Source organism: Ambystoma mexicanum, chromosome 13, assembly GCF_040938575.1.
Source record: "Ambystoma mexicanum isolate Mex_15411 chromosome 13, UKY_AmexF1_1, whole genome shotgun sequence".
NCBI lineage: Eukaryota > Metazoa > Chordata > Amphibia > Caudata > Ambystomatidae > Ambystoma > Ambystoma mexicanum.
Genome location: NC_090938.1, coordinates 31,141,645 through 31,157,230, shown reverse-complemented (window position 1 = coordinate 31,157,230; position 15,586 = coordinate 31,141,645). Strand labels below are relative to the sequence as shown.

The 15,586-nt window shown below is 45.4% G+C and overlaps 1 protein-coding gene across 5 annotated transcripts in view; it reads left to right on the top strand.

Moving 5' to 3' along the window:
- Positions 1–15,586, top strand: part of ATP2B4 (ATPase plasma membrane Ca2+ transporting 4) — an 803,527-nt gene that overhangs the window by 760,490 nt on the left and 27,451 nt on the right. For 2 of the 5 annotated variants that reach the window (XM_069633087.1, XM_069633086.1), the window contains one exon: positions 11,514–11,703. The exons of 2 other annotated variants lie outside the window; for them this stretch is intronic. In XM_069633087.1, coding sequence (XP_069489188.1) covers positions 11,514–11,703 — 190 coding nt within the window. The remainder of the gene's footprint in view (positions 1–11,513; positions 11,704–15,586) is intronic. One more of the 5 variants, XM_069633088.1, reaches the window with a different exon arrangement.

The window sequence follows — 15,586 nt, the reverse complement described above, 5'->3', positions numbered from 1 at the left end:
GGACCTGGATTGGTGGTCCTTTCTCTAGTGAGGGTGGTCGTGCTAGAGAATTATTGCTGTATGTAAGTAACTGCTCCTGTCTACCGACACGGTAGACCATCAATACAAAGGTACCATTACAGGCATTTCATTCCTGCTTCGCGACCGGAAAGAATGTCCAGGAGAGCGTAAGGGTGCAGGATTAAGGCTTGGGCACACCTGAGGCATTGATTTGGTTATAAACTTGTATTCATAAAAGTAAAGGGGTAGGAGAAAGGCCTTTTCTAGCCAAGAAATCTAAGGAAAACAGTCAGAATGACCATATAAAAATAGTCAGCTCCTGTTGTGTCCCAAAATCCTACTTCTGACCCTAACACTATTAACTAAGGGCTAACGTGCAAAGACTCCAAATGCCAAAGTAAACTAATAGTGACAGCTCTTGCCACTTCAAAGTCTCAAGTGTTCAAAGGAAGAGCAAATATTCAGCTTCTTAAGAATTGATGTCCCGTTAAACAGGGTTTGGATCCTCTCCCTTGGCTTCTAGCTTGGAACTCTCAGACCATCATATGGGTGCGAGTCTCACACTTTTAAAGCTGTATCAAAATGTGGTTTTATTTTCTTGGCAAACATAAACTTTCTTCTGGATACTCTTGGTTTATCAGAGATTTCCAGACTCTCTTATTTGATCCTCATATGGGTGTGAGTCCCACACTCGCAATGTGGCAACAGCATGTCTGGGTTTACTCTCCTTTTAAGTAAGTCTGCCCCTTTCAAATGTCTCAATATTCCTCAGTGTCCCAGATCCTCTTGTGCCTTTCGGAATTGGTTTCCTATATGGGTGCGGACCCCAGACTCGCAATATTTGACTACCAAGGCTTGGCTCACTCTCCTGCCAAGCCTGGTTCTCTTTGCCGTTCTTCAGTTACTTTTAAAGTCCCAGTCCCTCTGCTTCTGTTTCTCATGGGGCTGCATGTCTCTGACTCTTGCTGCTTTCAGAATCCCTGACCCTTCCCAAGTGATTTCCACTCTTCTCCCCAGGCTTCCCCAGACCTTCTCGGTATGGCCACCAACCTTTTCTCTTGGTTCGTGTCTGCCGTGGAACAGAGCTCTCTTGCGAGGCTCCGGTAGCTCTCAGGGACTTCTCTTCGATGCTCATCGCTTCCCTGCCTTCAGCGTCTACCTTTGAGTGGCTACAGCTCTGTGTTGCAGCTCTCCGGTTTGGGGAATGCTCATGGTTTGCCTTGGGTACTTGCTTGTAGCGTCCCTTCTTCCTGGACTTCCAGCGCCGTACCTCCATCTTCAATGCGTGGCATCTCCCACTCTCTACCCGGTTTGCCAATGCGGTTCTCGCAGCTGCTCGTCGACTCCCAGCAGCTCTCGACTTTCCTCCTCGAAGGGTAGTTCTCTCTCTCTCTCTCATCTTCACAGCACTGTTATAATACTCATATGGAAAACCAATAGTGTCGGTTTTATAGTCAGATCTGAGATATTAGGTTGACTGACTGTACAACAAAGAATGTTGGCCCTATGTAAAGATCGGGAAGAAAGGGTGGACTTTGATAAGGAGGGGGTTTGAAGCAGGATTATACTGCGTTCTCTGGGATGGGTCGTCCCTGATCCCATAAGGGGCTTTCTCTCCCCTGTGAACCCCCTGTGTACCACCCCCAGGGTACTATTGTACTGTGGAAGCACCACCTTTGCCCCATGGGAAAGGTCGCCACTTAGGGGAGAAGGGACGACATCCTCAGATTCGTCACAAGAGACCATATCCGTTTTTCACATAGTGTGCTCAAACTCTCCTTACACAGCTTGGCTCTGTCACTGGTTCTGCTCCACGGTACCCAATACAATCGACCTCAAAGAGGGTTTGTCCCCAGGAAATAGTGCCAAAAGCCTTTTGGGAGGAGGTTCTCCATCCAAATGTTTCTCTGCTCAGTCCCTGTACCTCCCAACTTGTTTGATCCTTGATTCAAGATGAGGGGAGAACAAACTGAATGTGCAATTGCAAACATTCAACTGGGTGTCGCACATGTGCATTTCTGCAACATATTTGTGCCCTACAATTCATCAGCCGTGCGAGCCCTGCTCCCACAGGCCCTTTGCTTCTGCTGACTGTAAGAGACTGTTTCCTATGCAGTGAGACAATGATCTTCTATTCAAGCAGCCTAGGCCTCTTCCTAGAGTTTCACTTGTGGTGTTGGGATTAAATCTCTTGCAATTTGGCTTCTTTCCATTTTAACACATGTTCTGGTAGTTAATGCTGTGCACCTATTTGATGCTTTAATTAATGTGCTGGCTGGAAAGGTGTTGCTTGGTGTAGGCAAGACCAAGGCTTTCCTCCATAGGACCTGCCTCTGATGTAACTGTGTTCTTTGTTTTTTTGAAAGAGGTCCTTTTCTTCTGCCACCCCTCACAGAACATGCTTCTCAAGCAGGGGTTTTACCCAATGTTGGCCTTCAGAGGGCCTGCCTCTGATGGGAGGGGTGTTGCTGAATTTACTAGAGCCTCCTCTGCTCACCCTTGTGGCTTGCGTCTGATGTGGGACCCTTGCCCACTGTTGACCCTCATAGAACCTTTTTCTGGTGTAGGGGGCATTGGTGAATTTACCAGAGTTCCTTTTCCTTGGGTCACGCTCACAGGGCCTACCCCTCATGTCGGAACCCTAGCAGACTTCTAGCCACCACATGGCCTGCTTCTGGTATAGAAGCTTTGGGAGAACCTCACAGAAACTGCCTCTCAAGCAGAGCCCTTGCCTACCCACTGCTGACCTTCACGGGGCCTGCCTCTGGTGTACAGGGAATTGCTCAGTTAACCAGAGCCTCTTTCCTGCTGCTCACCCTCACAGGACTTGTTTTATTTGGGTCATTGCCCATTGCTGACCATCATAGAGCCTGTTTATGGTGTAGGGGCACTGCACAATTTACCTGAGGTCCTTTGATACTGGTCATGCACAGAGGGCCTACCTCTCATATAGGAGCCCTATCAGACATCTCATCCTCACAGGGCCTGGTTCTGCTATAGGAGCTTTGAGACAATTTAGAAGAGGCTCTTCCCTTCTGCGAACCCTCACAGGACCTGCCTCTCACAAAAAGCCCTTACCCACCGCTGACCATCACAGGGCCTGCCTTCAGTGTGTAGGGCATGTTCTCCGATCTCCTCCTTCGTGTGTCCCTCTGCGGTTGGTTTCTGTTGCAGTAGTTGGACAGCACAGATCATGGTTTCAAGAGAGCAGGGATTTAACACTCTTAATGTGGGAGATCCCAAGAGAGACAGAGTGCAGGGCTGAGAGCAGGATTTACTTACACCCTTTAGAATGAAACTTGTGTCTGACCCACTCCCCATTTATCGACTTGAGTCCTCAGTAGCTTGCGATTTCACTGGTTGCATTAGAAAAGAAAGTTTACATGGTCTCAAAAATGTGGCAAATGACAGGGCATGTCCAGTCCAGCGGTTCACATGACTGGTCCATGCCCTTTCTGATATCGCCCATGATGCTAGATTATTAGGGTAAGATAGCTTCATGTGCTGGAGGGTTCCAGCTGAGAAATAGGTATGGTATCCTCACTTTAGGAGCCTCATGTTGATGACCTTGCCCGACAAGCACAGGATTCTTGCTGTGTGATTCAAGTAAGACACCAGGGAAGGGGGTCTGTCTACAAAATGGCAATCCCTACGACTCCCTCATACCTTTGAGGGGTATGGGTGTTTTTCGTTAGTCGGTTTGCAATTAAATAGCTAAATGATTAATCTTTTTTCCCTTTAATCGCCATCAAACAATTTTATTCGACCATCAGGCCATCAAAGTACATCCTCGCAAAAACATGTACACCATTTCCAATATACATTCATCCCAGACTACATGGGCCTAAACAGGTTGTTTCCTGATTGGTCTTGGAACCAGTGGAGTGAGGTTTTCTCCGGATAGCGGTTGATTAGTTGGGATGATTCCCATTTGACAAATCAAATTTGAATGAGGGTACGGGCTAACTGATATCCCAGACCTATACATCGTGCCGACACACCAGTGGCCTCCCAGAACTCCCTTGGCCATTCTGTTATCCCGCAATTCCAGCTTTACTGTGTCGTAAGGGGAGTCGCCCTCATTAGCCATTCTATGACAACCCACGATGGATTCCCTGGACACAGAAATGAACCCTCTAACAGGATGGAGCCAATGCAGGCATTCATTCAAAAGTGCATCCCTTGGTTCTTTAGTGTTCGGTGCCAGTTTGGGAACCCTGTGGAGAAATATTTCAGCATCATTTGACCCCTCCTCCAACCCCCTTGTTCATAGCTTTTAATCCTGCTCCCTCTGCAATGGGGTCTGCATGCTCCAATTCCATTCCCCTTCATGCAGTGAATTCCCATTGGACTTGAATCTTGATTTTCCAGTTTGGGAGGCTTTACATGGGGATTGCGGGTCTGGGTGGATTCCCTGATCCTATAGCATTGCCATGGCTGGTCATCCTGGGGTTCCATTATGTTATGGGGGCCATTAGGCTCACAAGGTGCAGTGGCCAAGGAAGGTCCTGCTAGGTCGGGGTTGTAACAGACTGTGTTCTGGTCTAAAAGCATTGGGGTAGATGAAGCCAACTCAGGGGGGCAATTCCGGGGTGGCTTTTATGGCATCACAGCAGTCGGTGGAACAGCAGGGGGCATCCCCTGGAGACCCCCTCCAACCCTCCCGTTGGACTCTATCAAGACTAACAGCACTTTTATTTTATGGCTACCAGCTCAGCAAGCACCTGGTTGCAGTTACATCCCCGGGCCATGTGGGGATCCTCGGTGGGTAATTCATGGGTGCGTAGGGTACCTTGGTTGCTTTGTTGACTTAAGGTTGATTGGCCCTGAGTGGAGTTAGGCAAAGGAAGGAACTAGTCCCTGAGCACATGGCCACCAAAGCTGCACTCCAAGTGCTGCAATGGGTACTGGGAGAGGGCTTATCTTGTGCTGCTTCATAGGTCAAAGTGTGCATTGAATCCAACAGGTCCGTGGAGTCTGGTCCAGACGTGGGCGAAATGTGGACTGGTGTAGGGCCGGGTCCAAGCATGGGATCAGGGGCCAGATGCATGTTCACAAGAGTGGGCTTAGATGACATGTCCCTCCTCCCTCCCCCCCACACCCCCACTAATCTCCCGGGGTGCCATTGAGAGCCACTAACAATGGAGGCTAGGGTAACATTGACCTCCTTCGGTGTTAGGGAACCCTCAGTCCCTGGACTTGCTGAGTCAGCTGGTGGATGCTGGGTGGGTACTATGGTCACTGTTGGGTCCAGGGATATGGCATGATGGTCACAGTAATGGGCAGTTTCAGTTGCAGATGAGAGCGGGGTTGGGGCCAGGCAATCATTCCCTCAAGACAGGATCTTGACTTTAAATGTGTCTTTAGTCATGTTAGGGGATTTCCACTTAGTTCATATGTTGCAAACACAGTCTTCTCGATACAGATCATACAGAAAAGAAGAGTGGGGGAGGAGAGATAGGTGACGGTGCCAGCGCCTCCATTGGGGGTAATCTAGTGGGCCAAACTATCCAGGTGGTCGATTAGTCAATCAGTCAGTTCGATGCCCTATCCCAGACAGACAGGATAGGGTCTCACCTTGCCTGGGCCTTGGTGTTGGCTTTCCGCTGCGCTCCTTGATGCCACTCGCCTCCACTGTCCAGCGCCGGATCACCTTGATAACCGTGGTCTGGAAAACCTTTAAGGGTCCACCCAGCAGGGCCTTACTCACAGGGCCGAACAAAAGAGCGGCGCCAAACACTGCGCCCTTGGCCCGCTGCGGGCGTCACCACTGCGGGGGGGCTTGTCCTCGGGAATGTTCCCTGGGGGGGGGGCGTGGTCGAGATCAAAAACCAGCGAGAGGGGCTGCTCACAGCCCAGAACGGTGCCAAATACTGCACCCTTGCCCCACCGCAGGCAGATCAGCCCCTCCATTTCCCATGTCACAAGAATAGCAATTCTATTCAGGTCTGCCTTAATGTGGTTTCTGCTTTTTTTTACCCCTTCGGTCTCCTGTTGACACTGCTAGTTAGACTATAGTTTAGGCTTCCAGTTTTCTGTTTTTACTGATTTCTACACATAAATGCAGACGGAAATCAATCTGCTTTCTGTTTGTATTTACTTATAAAATGGATACAAATACAATAAACAGGTCTTTCTGTCTGGTTCTCTATGATGTCATTCATACATAGCAGGCCAATCACATTGCAGATTGGCAGCAGGGAGAGTGTAAAAGTTGCATTAAAAATAGCATAACAATTCCTTAAATTGCTGACATCATATATCTTAAGGCAGCAGCAGTTACAGGAGCAATCGTTTGTTGTGGCATTTCTTATCTAAGTGGCTGCATGTCTGCTTTAATAAATATATTTTTTTATTAGAATGAATGCAGACAAACACTGGTTGCAAATTATCTTTTTATATGACAAAAAATAAATGTGGATAAATACACAGAATGAGAAGGACACTCAGATTTTTTTGCTCTCCCTCACTGTGCTCTAACCCTTTCTTTCTCTGCAGGCTGCCTCGTTCTGTATACCTCAAACTGTACTTTAATAATAACGTTTTTATTTTAACGATGTGAAAACGACACTACAATGAAGAAAATGTGTGCAGTGGCTTGGCTCTGTTGAAGAGCACTTGTTTCTGGGGCTTTCCAGTTTCCTTGGTTCATGTGCTTAACCCTTTTATCTCCATCCAAGTGAAATGGAATATGGTCGTTTTTGCTTTCCCTAATTCTGCCTATCTGTTGAATGTGTATTCCTGTATTTCCCGCAGCCCTGTTCCTCCTCCCTGCCCTGTTTCCTCTTGCCTCTCTCCTTCCCCCTGGTTTTCCTCACATCTCATTTCCTCTGTCTTTTTAGCTCTGTGTAGGTGATGGTAAACTTTCATGTGGGCTATTGCTTTTCTCCTCTCCAGTTTTCCATGTTCTGCCACACCAACCCTGCCTCTTTTTGTGATTTGACACATGCTTTCCTCTTTCCTCATGCTCTCTGTCCTCGCCGACTTGTACTAAACTGTCTTTACTTCAAATGGAAGAGAATAGATTCTCTTGCCGATTCCCCTTGGTTTCCGTTTCATCCACACCCCCCATTGCCCACATCACTGTGTCCAAGTACCCAACAAAAATGTTGAAATCTCATATAAGCACACAGTGCAGACCCATGGCTCCTGGGCTAGGGCGATGCACTTTGTAATTAAAGACCAGTTTTTCTGCCCACAAAGAGAATACATTTAGTTTTGAGACATGGACCTGCTTTACTCATGTGCTGTCCATAAGTCATCTAATGGTTGCTTTGGGTTATCAGTGGCTGCAGCAGTTGTGCTGCGCCTCTGAGATGACGTTTTCACAGTGATATTTCAAGTAGATGCCATCTTCATATTGTTTGATTTCCAGCATCGGATTCAGTCATTGAAAAGATGTAGAGTTGTTACTGTTTGGGGCTTGTGTACAAGACAAAATGTATGTTCTGCTCGACGTGCAACCATTGTTTCTAGTAGCTGGATAAATGCTGACTTTGAGGTCAGCATCTACCCTGGAATCACAACCATGTCAAGGGCAAGACTTATCAGAATTTAAAGCTCAAAACATGAAAACCTTAAAAGAAAGGCGACAGGCTGCTTATGCTCGGAAACTGGTTGACCCACAGCTTTTGTGCCAGTTGATGAGTTCACAGAATTAGAATTTGAAGTGGAATTGTACCTTGACACAAACAATTTGGAACTTGAGTCTTAAGAGACTCCCAGAACAGGTGACAACCTTTGTACTGATAGTTTAAAAGCAACAAAAGATGGGTTCCTAGGGTGACTATCAGAATTCCAAAAGACAGTAGCTCTCTCAGAGAATAACCTCTCTCCGGACAGTGGGACATCCACACAAAAAAGTTAACAAAAATTACTGAAAGAAAATGGGGTTTCCAGTAAGGGAACCTACACACAGCCTTTGTGGAATTCTTCCCAAAACACCAAGCATATTTCCACTTCTCCACTGCCAAAAGAAAAACAGGCCTTATACTTCGAAACATAGTGTGGTGACTTAGGCTCAGAAAGACCGGTGTCACCTCTTTCAATGCCAAAATGACAAGGCTCAGAAATTCTTCTCGGGCCTTGAGGCAGACAGTTTCAACAAAGGAACCACCTCCATCCACTTGCTTTTACTTTGCCTGACTTTAGAGTTCAGGAAGAGAGCATCAAAGATTTCAGTCCTGGAACAGGTCCCAACACCATCTGACTTCGATACTGATTAAAAGTTCTTATCAAGGCCTTAATGAGTATCTGGGCCTCAGACACTCTAGAGAATCCTTTTAAAATAGCAAGAGTACAACATTATGTGCAAGAAACTACTTCCTGTTAACAGGAGCAAGCACTGCTAGAATGCTTCTCTGAGAAGGACCATTGGCTCGCTTCACTCATGTTCATAACCAGAAAGAGATCCGGAGGAAATCATGTAGAAAAATAGTTCTTTAATAGCTAATATCAAAACTTGATCAAATGGAAGTAAAGGGAAAATTGGAAAACAGAAAAAAACATACCAGGACTTGACCAATTCTAAAACAGCCCACAGCAGCCAACAAGCCCACATTCAAAGTTGTCAACAATCCCTCACCATTCAAAACAGCAGTACCAACTTGCAAACACAACAATGATAAACTAAATACAAAAACAAGAATACAAATAAACAACGAGTAACACACAATAAATGGCCTAGAAATGGAGAATAGTTTCAGATTCTCCTAATTTCAGAAATCACACTGACAGATTTTTACTTGTATATAATTTAGCAAGGTCTTCATCATGAACAATAACTGGAAACAAATTAAAGACAAGATGGAAATAACTGTTCGTTCACCAATGATTTACTACACACATGTAAAGAAATCCCAAACATGGACCAAAGTCATTAAAAGACTTTGTCTTCACACGTGAACAAAGATGAATGCACATTTAATGCTGTGTTAAAGAATGGTGCTGGGATTTAACATAAAGGTACAAGATGATGATCCATGAGTGGAGCCACTGGGTACCCCAAAAACACAATTGTTACCATTTGTGGTGTAATAACTAAACATTTGAAGACGATTGCATTGTCTTGCTAATGCAAGGTTGGCAAACCGGTATTCACATGTACCACTAGAACCATTCATAGTTGGTCATACTGTGCCATTCTCTGCTATTGGCTTTGCAACCAGAAAAAGTTAAAGCATCCTTTCCTGGGGCCCTACCTGAATAAGAAAGTAAAATGTTTCAACTCTGTATGAGGAAATGTAGCAGTGTTTGCTGCATATAATATCAGTATTTCTACTTCCACTGCCTTATTTCCAAGAATGCTGGCCCATTCTCAACTTAACACTGCACATATGCCCCAAGGTAGTAGTTAAGACGGCTTGGTGTTCTTTACACAGCATGTCCATCTAATTGCAAAAGACAAACGTTACTCACCTGTAACAGTAATTTTAGCAGCTTCTCTGTTTTGCACTTACATGTGACCAACCTATTCTCTGCAGTGGGTTGAATATATTATGTCTCTATACCAATAGGGGGTTATGTTAGTAGATGTTCTCTTCAATACTTTGAGTTATTAGATGGGTTTTCGTCTTAAGTGTATTTTTGCATTTTATAATCTTGTTCCTATACACACTTTTGTCCTAGTGCAGACATGAACTATACTACGGAAAGATGGTATGGCCGTTTTAGGATATACGTGGACACGGCAGCGGTATCTGATTGCAGATTCACCCATGTTGCTGACCATTTCTTTGACAAAAACAGTTCTATTACTTTATACAGGTTCAGGAATTAGTAAATGGAAGCAACAGTGCATTGGCATAGAAGAAAACCTCTTGAGTGGCTCACAGCCTGGCCACGTATATATACTTATCTCAGAGGGATCTTTATTCTCTTGCCCTGTAGATTCACCCCTGCACAGAACTGAGGTAGGAAGGGAAGCAATCATTTTCTTCTAGCCTTGTCTAAATTCACAATTATACCAAGATTCTTGTTGCTCTGTGGTCAAAGAAAGTTGGTCCACAGCCTTCATAACAGACTTAGTTTTCTAGAGGGGTCTAGTTACTTCCAGCAGTCACACATTTCTCAGAGGAAGGTACAGTGCTGAAGCTGCCTGTGCCCTGAGAAACTCAGGCAGGGAGCATATATGAAATTCACATAGGAGTGAAAAGGTGGTCTGCACTCGCCTTTCCTACTCCGATATGAGGGTCCACTATGGCAGCTTCTAGTTTTAGCTGCAATATCTGTCAGACTGCTTTTGCACTGGAAGCTTCGGGCGACATTACACAATACTGTACCTTCCAAAACTGCTACATGATCCACTACACAGTCGTTAACTGTATGGGCCACTCAGAATAGTACACACGCCTGAATGGTTGTTCTGCTGCTACCTGCAAATTCTGGCTGATTTTTGGACAAGGATGAGCTAAAGGATACAGACACACACGGGTACTCCACGGTTCCATTAAGTGTAGGACAGCATGGCTTTGCACATGCTGAGTGTCCCTCCCCTAACTAACCCGTAAATAGGCAGAATGTGGAAGGGTGATCACTTGCCTCAATTCACTATCTCCTCTGCCTCATCTTCAGTTTCTAATTCAAGTTCTTTTCATCTGCCATCCCATACCTAACTTCACAAGGAGTTCCTTAGTCTTCACTCAGAGGAGAGCTCGACTTGTAACCATGTGTACATATCTGCCCTTGCTCTTTGCTCTGAATTGAGCAAAGTGACATCCTTCCTGGTTGCCACTTGACTCTTTGGCTCTGATTTTCCCCTCTCCCATCTTATGGGACGACCTCCTACCTGCGTTTGCTGTGGGTGCTATAATGACCACAGTACTCTGTCTATGTATAATTTCATTTTTTATGTTTGCCTCTCTTCATTCCTGCTTTGATAGTGTGAATCTGCCTGACTTCCTTGGTTTTTTTGTCTTCTTATCTATTTATCCTACCCTCCCCATCCTTCAATCTCTTTTCCCCTTTCCCTTACTCCTTTACCCCAGAAGGACTGTGGTGAGAAACGTCCTTGCTTTTTGGTTCTTTTTTCCTTCTTTACCTCTTTCTTTGTCCTGGCTGCCCCCTTCTCTTTCTCTTTGCTTCCCTTCCTAATCCCTGCCTTATTCTACTATTGCTCCTTCTTTGTTTTCTGCCTCTCCCACCTGCCCCTTCGCCTGCTTCCTTTCCTACCTCCCTCATTCCCTCAGTCCCATGTTCCACTATGGCTGCGGCGCATATCAATCTTGTGCTCTAGTTCTTTTCCCCTGCTTACCTTGTTTTCTGCCTCTCCCACCTAGCCCCTTCGCTCTCTCCTTCCCTACCTCCCTCCGTCCCATGTTCCACTATGACTGCGGCGCATAGCAATCTTGTGCTCTAGTTCTTTCCCCCTGCTTACCTTGTTTTCTGTTCCTCCTACCTTATTCCTTTCTCATCCCTCCCTCCTTTCGTTCCTACCTCCCTCCTCCCCTCCCTCTCTCAATCCCATGACCCACTATGACTGTGGTGTGAAGCTCTCACTCTCTGATTCTTTGCAGATGGACGTAGTTTACACATTCCAGACTGGCTCCAGCTCTTTGCAAGGGGCTCTCAGGCGGCAGCCCTCCATCCTTAGCCAGCACCATGACGTTAAACATGTCTCTAGCCCAACCCATGTAGCTCTGTCCTCGGCCACTTCCACTCCTACCACTTCTGCTGCTGCTGGGGCTGCTTCTCCTTCTGCGGGCAGTGAGTGACAGTCTCTTCTCGTGCATGACTTAAGTCCTCATCTGTGGTCTCTCTGCACTCACTCCCGCCTAACTGCTTTGATTCTCCTTCACTTCTGCTTTTCATTTTATTCTCACCCAGCACGATGTTAATTGCCTGCTCCGAAAGCGTTGCCTGTTGTTAAATCTGTAATATTTCTAACCACTTTAAATACTTTCCTGTTTCTTCTCGCCTTTTATCATGAGTTTCTTTGGTATTTAGTCTGTTTGCTTTTTCTCACAGGATCTCTGCTTCACACCTGTTGCTAGAGCATGTGTTCAGCTAGAAATGGGAGACTTAACAGGCGATAATCCCACAGGGCTCCAGCTTTGCTTCTGCCTCCTGATGTCTTGACTCTGCAGTCTTTTGAATCAGGACTTCCTATTTTTATTTTCTGGAAAAAGAGATTACAGTCTGTTCTTATTCTGTTACACTGTGGCTATATCCGTTCAAGAATTCTACATGCAGTGTAATTTGAAAGGTGGGTTTAGGGGGGCGGTGACCAGGGCTAGGGAGAGCACCAGCCCTACTGCAACATATGCCATGTGAGTACCATTGGGTCCAATTTCTAATAACAGAAGGAAGGTTGCAGCAGGATCCACTTTCCAACCTTGACAGTGTGCTTAGAAATCTGACCTGACAGCATCCTCCCTCCCCTGTGTGATTAGAATCTGTCCTTCCCAGACTTAAGGTGATTTGGTGATAAAGGACCTGGCTGGCCCCTGTAAGAGCCCCTACACTAGATGTTTGCCTGTCTGTGCGTATGCGGCTATTTCTGGTTCTAAGCTCCTGTGGTACATTGGGGTCCACAGATCTGAAATGGCCCTTGATTGCAATGTACACACAGCTGCTTCCCTGTATGCCGTTTGGCTTTCTTCCCAGTGTCTCACTTGAGGGGTGCCATTGTGTGGGAGACGTGAGCATCGCTTGTAAACCCATGTAATGACTATATAGAACTACTTTTGTCAGTATTGTGTGAATCGTACAGATGTATCATTTTCGAACTCTCCGTGTTGTCTGGTCATTGATGCGTCAGCATTTCACAACCCATTGATGCCCTCTTGTTCACAAATAGTTGTTTCAATTTTCCCATGCTAACTCAGCTTTCCATCAGTGGCAATTGTTTACATTTTCTTCTCAATGGTTATGATATAGAAGCAGTAACGAGACAATTTTTCTTGAGTTTCGAGATAAGGTCCAATCAACGACTCAAATGCTGAGGAATGGCAATTGGAAAATGCCATGTGTGTCCCTCTTCATCTCTTCATCCATAGGTGGGTCGTAAGGAATGTCCAATTGTTAGCTTATCAAGTAGAGATGAGCAGTTAAAAACCTCCTGTTAGTGTCTCCTACTGTTCGATATGTGATTCTGGACATTGTATTGGTGCCACAGTGTGTTCAATCATGTACTCTGCTGATCGCCCAATTTCTTCCTCGTTCACAGATCGATGGTTCCAAGCATTCCATTGGTGCCTCATTGTGGAGTAGTGGGGGAGTCAGAACATTTGATTTTTAGAAATGAGTTGTAAAAGTCGGATTGGTGCCTCATTGTTTAGAGTCATTGTGCAGTGATTGGCTGTTCTGAATTTAAAGACGCTTGTGATCAGAAATGCTTTTTGTAAGCTATATTAATCTTTGACTTTTGGGTCGCCACCCTGATCCAACCAAGTTCATGGTTATCCTGCTTCGGACAGCAGTGTTCAAACAGCCAAAGAACACTTCTCTGTAGGGAAAGTGGACGAGAGAAATAAGGAATAAAGTCTGTTTATAAGGTGACATAGCTGTCTCTGGTATGTGGAGGGTTACTAGCATGTAACCCTTAATGTTCCTAACTGGTGCTGAAAGTTCAGGCCTGTTGCTCTTTACAAGTCTCAGGGCATGTTTTCCCGCAGCCACATCTTTTATTTCTCTGGGGAAATAAAGCTAGCAACTGATTGGTTGTGCAGGATTCTGGTTCTGATGCTGTAGGTTGTCCCAATGGTAAACATTGGCCTATCCTAGCCCGCGTAAGCCTAAAGGTCAGCAAGTTCTGACTCTTTCCATCCCTTTTGGGCCATCAGAGGTCTCGAGTTACCAGAGAGTAATTTGCTTCCAGTTCTTTAAATGTGCCTTTACAAGGTACCGGTGTTCCTTGGTAGACCAAGCCTCTCATAGTTTTAATCCTTTTGAATAGTAACTATTGGAATGGTTTTCAAAGACCCTTAGTTTATGGTGCAAGAAAGTCAATCCACACCAGTTTGCAGGGCTTCTCTGCATATGCTGGACTGTCCCATGAGTGTACAAAGCAGAGCTTTGAAGGCTAAACTCTGAAGAGGAGAAAAGGGTGGTTAAAAGGTCCATGTAAAACTGTACAATAAGGGATTGTCAAAAAAATATGTAAATAAAATCTATTAGTACCCGATGAGAGGGATGTGGCGGCTTCCTAGCCAATGCGGAGACTTGGAACTAAGTCCTTACCACACAGGGAAAGACCCCGCTCCAAGCCTCCTTCGACATCTTCCCTCGCCGGGAATGGGGTAAGTGCACTCCCCGCTGCCCCTACCCCACTTTTCCACATATGTAGGGCCCCTTCCCAGTTACCTTTTTCTGCGTTGTCCCTCACTTGTGCCAGGAACAGGAGTGACTCCGTCCTGCGATTAACCACCATGGAAAGTAAGAAGGGACTAAGTGTAGTCCCCCCCCTTTCCATGGCAGCCATTTTGTTTGTTTACAATATTTCATTGGCCACCATGGTAAGGGAGAAGGGACTATACATAGTCCCTTCTCCCTTTACATGGCAGCCATTTTCTTTGCTTATTTAAATTTCATTAAATTCATTGGCCGTCATGGAAAGGGAGAAGGGACTAAGTGTTCCTTCTCCCAATCCCATGCAGGCATTTTTCTTCCTCTTATTTTTTTCTCTCGAGTCCAGGAACGGTTTCAATGCTGTTTTTCAGCTCAATAAAACATATTAGTACCCCCAGTACAAAGTGCCAGGGTACTAATAGCAATAGGACCAGATGAGGGGGCTTTATCGTTGCGGGGGCATTGCCAGCCCGTAAGGCCCCCGCCTCCTCTTCCTCAGGTTCTGTTGCTTCGTTAACAAATGGAGATAGTTATTGACCTCCTCTGAGCCAATCAGAAGGTTTAGAGTGCAGTCAATAACTACTGGTATGGACTATGTTCTAAACATTCGGTCTTCAAAACTTGACAGGGAAACATTATGCAATTTACAGGCAAGATTTCTTTCAACAAAGAAACCTTTTTTTGCTTCAACATCCCATATAACATATGAAAGAGAAGGCTAAAACATGGGAAAAAGGCTTTGGCTTTCTTGTAGGGAAACCGTTTACTTAAACATGAAATCTAATGCATACTCATGTTAAACCTGTTTCAGTTAAACTAAGTTTCCAATTAAAATGTTTAATTGTTTAGGACAACCATGTTCTTTTAATACAACAAAAACACATTCAATTAGCTAACTCAGTTGCCTATTCACCTTTCCCATTTTAAGGAGGTTTTTTTACTTCATACCTAAACTCCAAAACATGTATTGCTACTATCGTTATGGGAGCAGGATGCCTAACAGCCTCCAATCACACCCGCTTCACCGTTCAAACATTTGAAAGCCACCCATTTGGGGATGGTCGCCATATTCAAACCTTCCCAGGTGAACAAGCAGGGTGTGGAATCCGCAATGAATCCACCCATACGTCTGGGTGGCGTGGTTTTGGCTGTCCTTTGCTTCTAATCTGAGAGTCTCAAGAATGCGTACCTATTTATGGCACCTAATTACATCCATGTTTGGTGTAAACATAGCCCTGGTTTGAGAGTCTTTGTGGAGTTCTAAATCCAGGCAGGGCATGCGTGGAGTAAGCCTTTATTC